General features: G+C 52.2%; 1 protein-coding gene across 1 annotated transcript; it reads left to right on the top strand.

The window, feature by feature from the left end:
- Nucleotides 1–2,545: 2,545 nt before the first annotated feature.
- Nucleotides 2,546–3,313, top strand: LOC135999388 (olfactory receptor 14J1-like; the record flags this gene model as incomplete). The annotated part of the gene is made up of 1 exon (XM_065652944.1): nucleotides 2,546–3,313. A coding segment is annotated over one exon (768 nt), but the record flags the coding sequence as incomplete, so codon positions are not given.
- Nucleotides 3,314–9,731: the final 6,418 nt, after the last annotated feature.

Here is a 9,731-nt window from a genome sequence, read left to right on the forward strand (position 1 = left end):
CAGGGCTGAGGGCTCTGCCTGGGGATCTCAGGGAGACGAGCAAGGCAGAGAGAGATGAAAGGTGGTCAGGATGGGGAGGATGACTGAGAGCTCACTGGAGGAGAAATCTTTGCAGCCCTTGCCATGGTAAGTCTCTGGGTGCAGGGCAATGCAGCTGCAGCTCCTGGAGGCATCTCCTCAAGTTAGCACAGGCACAGCTTGAGGGATCTGTAAGGAGGGGGCTCTTGTCAGGCAATTTTGAACAGCTGTGTAGCTTGGTGAGCACCCAGGGGTGCCCAGGGCTGTCCTGCAGAGCAGGGCCCCTGCACCCCAGGGCTGTGCCGGGGCAGGGACTCTGCCGCCTGCCAGGGTCAGCGCTCAGCCTGCCCGGGGAGATCCCCACGGTGCTGTGGGGAGAAGCTGTGGGGGGAAGGAGCGACCCCTATCAGGGCAGGAAAGGTGCTTCTGCTGTTGAGGGGGTGCTGTGTGGGTCAGGGCTGCTCACAGCTCCAGATCACCCCCAGGATTTTTCCAAGTGGATGCCTCAAGCAGAAGATCAATGCAAGGATTACCAGACAGATAGGGAGCTTTCCTGAGCCTGCCTTTTCAGTTTCCTATCTGAAGCGGTGAGGGGTACAGGAAAAGAGAGAAGGAAAATGAGCCCTCCTGCTTAAAAAAGTCACTGAGACTCCTGAACTGCAACTTTAAGTGATCGGTATGTCTGCCAGAAGCCTCATAACATCCCTTCAGCCGCTGCTCTGCCTGTGCACAGCACCAGCATCACATCTGCTGAACCCGTCAGCCTTAGTCTGACCTGTCCTGTTTTCCAACCTGCAAACAGGAAGATGCCTCCAGGCAGTGCCCTGTGAACAGGCAGGATCTGTAAGGCCAGGGTGAGGGCACAGAGGGTGGGATGGTCTGTGAGCACTGACAGGGAAGAGACATGGACAGGGAAACACCTCCCAGGGGGAAAATCTCCAGGAAGCAGGGAAATGATCAGAAATGAGAGGAAACTAAACCTGGAATTGTTATGGAGGGAGAACACAGAAAACTCCGTATGATCCCCTGCAGTGCAGATCCCTCCTGTGAGCAGCCCCCTCGCCTCCTCTCCCACCCAGCAAAGCCTCTGCCCTCAGGGCCGGGGGCTCCAAGGCATGAAGCAGCTCCTGTGCAGCCAGAGCTCCAGTTCCCTCTGCAGAGCACAGGGGCTGAGAGCAGCTGCCCGGCAATGCTGGTGTGTGGGAGGTGGCTGCACAGCTGGGGAAGGGTGACGCTGTCTGAGTGCCCGGCTGCCTCTGCCCTGGCCTCTCTCACACCCACCCTCACCGTAGTTTCCTTCTTGCTCCACTGCTCTGGGTCACTGCTGTTGTGATCTGGCTCTTGCTGTCAGGCTCTCTGGGGATGGGAGTTTCAGCTGCAGAGTCACAGCCTGATCTTGTGGGTCCTTTCCTGCAGCTGTGTCCATGGGAACACGTGTCCCAGCTTTGCTCTGAGCTGTGGGGCTGTGGGCAATGCAGTGTGTGGGGCTGGGGAATGAGCTGATTCTCCCTGAATCAAATGCCAGCATTAGGACTTTTGGACATCTCCTGGGAGTTTCCTTAGAAGCTCTGAGCTACCCTCCAGGATGCAAACCTGTCCTTTTATGTGAAAGCCCCATGGAGGAGCACAGAGATGCTGTGACAGAGAAAATGCTGTTGGGTTTGTGAAACCCGTGGTTTCCGGGAGAAACATGGGATACTGAAACCTTAGGATAGGGTGAGACATGTTGTGGTCTGAGGTGGGTCCCTCTGCTTTCAGCAGTGCCCAATGGCTTTTCAGGGTAACATGAAAGCAGTGTGATCAGCCTCCATCTCAGAAAGGTGCCAGCCCAGGGCAGCTGCAGCAAGACAGAGAGACAGAGCAGCTGCCCTCACTCTGCACTGACCCACAGGCATCCTCTGGTCTCGCAGGACTCGCTCTGTTCTCCCTGAGTGCAGCAGAAATGCTGAGGGTTTCTGACACCCAACAACACTCCCCAGGCTGTGAGAGGAGAAGGAGCTGTAGAAACGCCAAACCTCTCAAACTCAGTTTCTCAGCCCTGCGGGTACAGATGCTGACAGTCCCTTCTGCAGCAGGAGCGGTTCCATCTGACAAAGCTGAACCCCAGGACTGGCCCCTGCCCCACCCCATCACACAGGCTCAGGCTGACTCCTCAAGAGCCCCTGGGCAGAGACCCTGCTCTTCATTGCACACTCATCAAGCACCGACGAGGGCTCCAGCCAGGACGTTCTCGTGGAAAAAGAAAAGGGTCTCTTTGTGGGAGGGTCTGTGGGAAATGACTTTGGTTTTTCCCAGAGAAGTCTCATCTAAACCGTCACTGTCTTTTCCTCCTTGCACAGGTCCTCATGCCCACAGGCAGCAAATGTCCAACAGCAGCTCCATCAGCCAGTTCCTCCTCCTGGCGTTCCCAGACACACGGGAGCTGCAGCTCTTGCACTTCTGGCTCTTCCTGGGCATCTACCTGGCTGCCCTCCTGGGCAACGGCCTCATCATCACCACCATAGCCTGTGACCAGCACCTCCACACCCCCATGTACTTCTTCCTGCTCAACCTCGCCCTCCTCGACCTGGGCTGCATCTCCACCACTGTCCCCAAATCCATGGCCAATTCCCTCTGGGACACGAGGAAAATCTCCTATACAGGATGTGCTACCCAACTCTTTTTTTTCTTTTTCTGTGCTACAGCAGAATATTCACTTCTCACCATCATGTCCTACGACCGCTACGTTGCCATCTGCAAACCCCTGCACTACGGGACCCTCCTGGGCAGCAGAGCTTGTGTCCACATGGCAGCAGCTGCCTGGGCCACTGGGTTTCTCAGTGCTCTGCTGCACACAGCCAATACATTTTCACTGCCACTGTGCAAGGGCAATGCCCTGGACCAGTTCTTCTGTAAAATCCCACAGATCCTCAAGCTCTCCTGCTCACAGTCCTACTTTAGGGAAGCTGGGCTTCTTGTGGTTAGTGTCTGTTTATCATTTGGGTGTTTTGTGTTCATCATGGTGTCCTACGTGCAGATCTTCAGGGCCGTGCTGAGGATCCCCTCTGAGCAGGGACGGCACAAAGCCTTTGCCACATGCCTCCCTCACCTGGCCGTGGTCTCCCTGTTTGTCAGCACTGCCGTGTTTGCCTATCTGAAACCCCCCTCCATCTCCTCCCCATCCCTGGACCTGGTGGTGTCTGTTCTGTACTCGGTGGTTCCTCCAGCAGTGAACCCCCTCATCTACAGCATGAGGAACCAGGAGCTCAAGGATGCCCTGTGGAAACTGATGACTGGATTTCTTCCGAAGCTATAAATTGTCTCTGTCTTCTTCTACATACGAGTTATAGTCTAACTCATTGCAGGTTCATCCTGTGTGCAGTATTTTTTGTCTCTAGTTGTGTTTTTCTCTTATGATAATACTGTAATTCCATTTTTAGTTCACTGCCTGCTTTTCTTTTCTCACTGAGTGTCTGTGTCCATGAGGAATCATGCTCTCTGTGTTTAAGCAAAATAAAGGGCTCTCCGGCAAACTGTTTTCTGCTGACATCCGAACTCCAAGACCTTTTTCAAGCTGCAGGGACAGTTCCTGTGTGCATGGGTGGAAGGGGAAAGAGCTCTCGCTTGGCAGCTCTGCCAGGGAGCACCAGCGCTTGGCCTTCCAGAGCTGTTCTCGTTCCACTCCCACACTCTCCTTCTCATCCCTTGTGTTGGTGCAAGGCCTGAGTGCTCTGGCAGCCTGGTCACCGTCCTGCTGTGTGTCAGTCCTGTGAGCGCAGGCAGGGACAGGCCATGGGCACTGCTGTGACAGAGCTGGCCTCTGTAACAGTACTTCTATAAAGAAGAGTGATCTCCTCAGGGCAGTGTCGGAAGGCTTAGGTCTTCTTCAAGTTTCTGTCAAGAACATGCACAAGAAGGTGGCCACAGATGCAAACAGCAGTGTACAGCTGCACAGTGTGTGTGTGCAGGGCTGGGCACACAGCAGTGTCCTCTCACAGCCAGGCCTCCTGCCAGAGACCTGCAGGACCAGCAGAGTAGGGGCTGGGTTGTGCCCCTGTGCACTGGACACCCCGTGGAAGCTGCCCCAGGACAATCATCATGCACTGGCCCCTCACAACCTCCCTTTCCAGCACTGGCCTCTCTCCCCAGCTCACAGAAGTTACTCTTCCCTAAACGGATGGACACCGAATGAGTAGGTCAGAAGTCCATGTTTGCATTGTACAAATGAGATGTGAGCACACGCATCATGTACATGAGGTGAGATGAAACCGAGTGAGCACAAACACCATCAGCTGTTCCTGGGAGCTCCATGAATGCCTGTGGGACAGACAGTGTCTCGAGGTCACTTCTCATTGAGAGTAACAGCCCATGGGAAACCACCCACTGGGATCTTCTTCCTTGGACTGTTATCCCCGTGTCCATTCCTCACGATGTGGGACATCTCAGATGAGTGCAGAGCAGGGTGACACACCACAGGGCTGAGGTGTATCTCGTCCCTTTGGAGTGGCAGCAGGAGGCCAGAGACCCACTGTGACTCTTGCCTCTGTGTGTAAAAGGGACAGACGCTGTCTCTGAGCATCCCTGGGTGCATAAGCAGTCCTGAGACCAGCTCAGAAACAGATGCCTGATAGAATCCTGGCATTTCTGTGTGTGACTCCAGGAATAAACCTCAGTGGCCCAGGGAGATTCATCTCAGCTGCTGGGACAGGCTCATTGCAAGTGCTCCTGTCTGCTACATCACCCTTGCCCATGATTCTGGGTTGTGCTTTCAAAAGTGACAGCAGAATCAGAGAAGTTCTGAGGTCCTTGGGAAAGGAAGATGTCAAACCCATCTTCAAGAAGGGCAGGAAGGACAATTTGAATAATTACGGGCTGGTCAGCCTACCTCTGTCCATGGGAAGGGGACAGGGTGCGTCTTCCTGCACCAATCTCCAGGCACCTGAAGGAGAAGGAAAGGATTGCTGAACCAAAATGAGCAGAAAACCCAATGAGTCCCAAGAAATGCTCTGAACCCATTCCAGAGCTTTAGACCCCCGGGAAAGAGCTCAGTGACAGTGCAGCCCATGCAGTTGCATCTGTGTCCCTCACTGTGCAGCACAACCAGTGTGGAGTCACCCCATGGTCCTGCAGCCAACCTGCTCTGTAGGGCATCAGTGCCAGGTTGGGGCCCTGTGGGGAGCAGAGGGAAGGGGCCAGGAGCACCAGACCAGATCAGAAGAGGGATGGGGGGAGATCAGACAGGAGCTGACCGGGGCTGGAAATTGCCTTGGAGAGAAAAATGCTGGTGTTCAGCTGCCCCAAGATAATACCCAGAGTTCAGGGTGCAGGGCCAGAAGTCCTTGCTGTCCTGGTGCTTCACCAGGCCCGGGAAGTAGCTGGAGAAGGATTGGTGTCCCCCACTTGCCATCTTTTAGTGCATCATCCCTCGTGAAGGGTGGCATGGAAAGCAAGTCTGGGACCCTGTGTCAGGATTTGCACCGAAGAAAGTATTCACCCAGAAGCCACATCATTTTCCTCTGGTACTTCAGTCCTGGTGCTCATCACATGTCCTTAAGACAAACTTATGCACCCCTCTTGTCAACCTTACCCCAAAAGTCACCCCTAGACAAGGCTCCTGAGCTGGGGCCGAGCTGGAGAACTGGGGTCCATCCGTGACCAGGGGAAGGACAAGGCCTGTCCTGGGTCCTCTAAAAGGCCGGCAGCCTCTGATCTCCACCAGAAAAGGCAGCATGCAGGAAACTGTAGACCATCCCCATGCCCACTGGAGGCCCTTAGGAAGAGTTCCTCTCTCCAAATATCCGACCCAGCTTGTTGCTGCACGAACAACCAGGAGAAACTGCCCCAGGACCCTCATTCCAGACCCCATCTCCTCCACCCCATACAGGCAGTGCTCTCCCCCTTGTCACTGAGGTGGTTCCAGGGACCCAAGAGACACTTGTGGGGAGGAGATGCTGGATAGGGATTCAATGTCCTTCAGTGCTCCTCATGGCACCTCCTGCTGGGCTTTGTGCCGCTGGTCACAACCCTCTGAGCCTGGCTGTTCAGTCAGTTCTCAGTGGTGCTAAACAGGAATATGCCCATGAGCACATTGGGCTGCACTGGGAGGAGTCACACAGCTGGAGTGTTCGATGTCAGTCTGGCCTTTTGCCGTTCTGCCATTTTGCAGTTGGCCCTTGGGCCTTTCGCACTTTTACTTTCTCTTGCTGGGATCAGCTGTTCAGGACCAGGGCGCTCCCTTCTCTTGGGCTGTCTGTTTGGCACAACTGGAGTTATGTGAGGGATTGCACTGAGTATCATATATTTTACTTTATGTATATTCTAGTATATTAGTAGTAGTAGTGTATTATTTTTATTGTCTTATTATTTTTTTTTTCTAAACCCACAGGTTTCTCCCTTCCCCTTCAGTTCTCTCCCTTATCCCACTTGGAGACCGGGAGCAGGATGTGAGCAGCTCTCATGGTCTTAGTTGGTGGCTGTGGTAAAACCACGACAAGAAAGAGTACTAGTAGCTTCAGAAATCTTGAAAATCACTTTCCAAGATGATGGCACTTTTTTGGGGTTGGTTTTTTTTTTTTTGGTAGAGGGAAACAACATGAGAAAGGAAAACCATCAGAAACTGCAGCTCTGGAGGTCCAGAGTGGACCTCAGGGCAAAGAAATGTCATTCTGAGCACAGTGCTGTGGTCATTCAGAAGGACTCTGGATCAGCCATGGCTTTGTGTTTCAAGGAACAGCTGGTGGGGATGGAGAGACAGCAGCACAGGTGGGGACACACCAGGGTGAGAACAATCTGGGGAAGCGCATGGGGTGTCTGCAGCCTGTGGGGAAACAGCCACAGGCCTGGGACAGTGTAGGATGGACCGTGGTGGAGATGGCCAAGGGTGCTGGCAAGGCTGGATGTCCCTGAAAGCCCCGAGGTCTTTGTCCCCTTGGCTATGGCCGATGTCCCCGACAGCGAGGCCAAAGAGGAGACACATGGTTGTCATGGCCATGGCACCCCATTGCCTCCTTGCACCCCCCAGGGAGTGTCACACCATTGTCCTGCACTGGGCATCATCCCCACATCCCCAGGAAGAGCCCTGAGACACACATGTGAGTGGCAGGATCTCCCTTCCCAGGGGCAGGGGGTCAAGGCTTGGCCATTCTCCTTCATCAAACAAATCAATGTCTTTCTCAGCATCAGAGCTGCTGCACTTTGCCTTTGCCTGATGCAATCACTGCCTCCAATGATCTGCTCTAACGAGTCCCTGGGGAGGCTTTGTCAGTAACAGCCCTCAGTGGGGCCCATTAATGCTTCAAGGTACTTTGGGCTTTGCTTCTGACTTGGACTTCTTGAGGAGATTCTTCAGTCTGTCCTTGGTATCTGAGGTTCAGGGACTCAGCACCAAATACGCCATGGGGCTCATTAAAACACAGAAATCTCTAACGAGTGATGTTTCTGTAATTTTCTTCCAGTCTTCAAGACTTGTAGAACTAACTGGAGAGGTTTCAATGGGACACTTACTGATGAAGATTTCAAAGAAGATTTCATAAAGGAGGGTTTTTTCTTTCAAGGGTACTTTCTGTCATTTTTCAGTGTGTAGAAGTGACAGCAGCATTCTGCAACGGACATTGATCCAGAGGGTCTCCTGAAGCCATCTGGACAGGCAGAAGAACAGTCCCTTGAGGCTGGACACTGTATGGACACCCTTGCTGCTCACCGCCCACCCCCAGTCTGCCCGTTCCCTCCTTGGCCACCAGAGACTTGCATCACTTTTCCTCACGTCAGACTTCTGCACTGAGCTCTGCAGGTGGATGCTGCAGCTCCTGCACACCAGCTCCCACCTGCTCTCCTGTGTAAACACTACACAATTTCATAAACACTAAACCACTTTCCTCAACTGTGTGTGTAAGCTGGGTCTAATGAGGTCCACCATCCACAAGGGACATCCACACAAGAACTGTTTTAGACAGAGAGATAGGAAAGGATATATATAAACACAACTAACTCATTAACTACCATGTTAATTAGACTTCTGAAGAATGGGGCAAGTTTGTAACTCCCTGAAGCTCTGAAGCAGAAAGCAGAGAGTTGAGAGGCAACTGAATGACCCAAGAGCAAGTGGAGGAGGAAACCTGAGAGCACTGGGAAGGGCAAACGTCCAGACAGTCTGCTGGAAAGTTGTCCTTTGACATGGCCATTTAATCAGGAGAGATGGAAACTCCTGAATGACGAGGGAGATGAAATAATAGAGCTTTGGTAATGGAAGTACAGGGGAAGACCAATATTTGTTTTCGTACCCTTAGTACACTTCCCAGTAATTCACTTTTTAACATTTTTTTGTGTTTCTGGTGGGGGTTTTTTTCTTTGTTTTGGATTTTTGTTTTAATATGTTAAAAATAAGCCAACAAAAAACCCCAGAAACAACAAACAAAACAAATAAAAAACAAAAACAAAACCCCAACCCAAACCAAAAAACAACAACAACAACAAAGTGTACCTTTCCAGGCAGACATCAGTCATCAGTTGTCTCACCATAAACAGCCAGGGCCATTTGAGGGGCCCCAGTGCACCTGAGGTGCTGGCCTGGGATTGGCCTCTATCACAGGGGACCTGGGGGAGACCAGAGCACCTTGCGATGCAGGGGGAGCCTGGGCAGGGGTTCCCGGGGCATCTACACTGGCACCAGGTGTTTGTGTCCCTGGAGCTGAAGACATTTGTGTCCTAAATCCATTTCCAGTTCTGGAAAACTCTTTGCTTTTCAAAGAAAAGAAATCCCCCCACAAAGACTTAAAAAAAAAAAAAAAAGAAAAAAAGAAAAATAAAGGGAAGTATTTTGACACCTTCCTTTGCTTTGGATCTTTGTCTTCAGTTCTTCTTATCTTAATTTTCATTGACATTAAGTGACATCTGTTGGGCCTGCAGGCATTAAGCCAAGATCATTTTGTGTCTTGCTTAGCACCCCATGCCCTCTAAACCTTCTCTGCCCAGGACTCCTGACACTTTGCCCAGAGCGATTCACACTGAGGTGTTGGCTGGTTCACTGGTTGAGATGTTGGTTTAGATGGTCACCTCCAGCACAGGTGGACTCATGGCCCATAATCGTCTGCTCTGACCAGTTAGAAACAGAGCCCAGCATCACAATGGGATCATATGAGAAGTGAGGTTGAAGGGACCTCAGGAGTCTGCAGTCCAACCTGTCACAAACTGGGTCAGACCAAGGTGTTCAAGCCTTGATTTAATCAGAGATTGAAAACCTGCAAAGACAGAGACTGTGCAGCCTCTCTGGGTGACCTGAGACAGCACTTGGCTGAGCTCCTGGGGAAAAAGCTTTTCCTTATTTCCGGGCTGAACCTCTCTCACCTTCCACCCATTCTCTTTTGTTCTTCTACCACGCACCATGGTGAAGAGCCTGGCTGCGTGTTCTCCATGACCTCCTATAAGAGTTGGTTCGAAGAACAGTATTTGCCTGAACATCGCCATCAGGGACTTGGAGAACAGATGCCCTGATAGAAAGAACTGTACGATGACTTGGAGAGAGGCCTGAGGAAAAGAATTGTGTTGTACAGGTCTCTCTGACCTGGGGCTACAGGTAACAATAGCTGCTGTCCAGAAGATGGATTTTCACCTGCTGCCTCAGCCAAAATTGCCCCCACCTCCTCTCTGCTACTAAGGCCAGCGAAGCAGAGCATGCGCAGAGGCTTGACGAAGGTCTAGAGGTCACCCAGCGGACCAGTAAGAGACCCCTGAACCGA

Source organism: Caloenas nicobarica, chromosome 28 (genome assembly GCF_036013445.1).
Source record: "Caloenas nicobarica isolate bCalNic1 chromosome 28, bCalNic1.hap1, whole genome shotgun sequence".
Classification (NCBI taxonomy): Eukaryota; Metazoa; Chordata; class Aves; order Columbiformes; family Columbidae; genus Caloenas; species Caloenas nicobarica.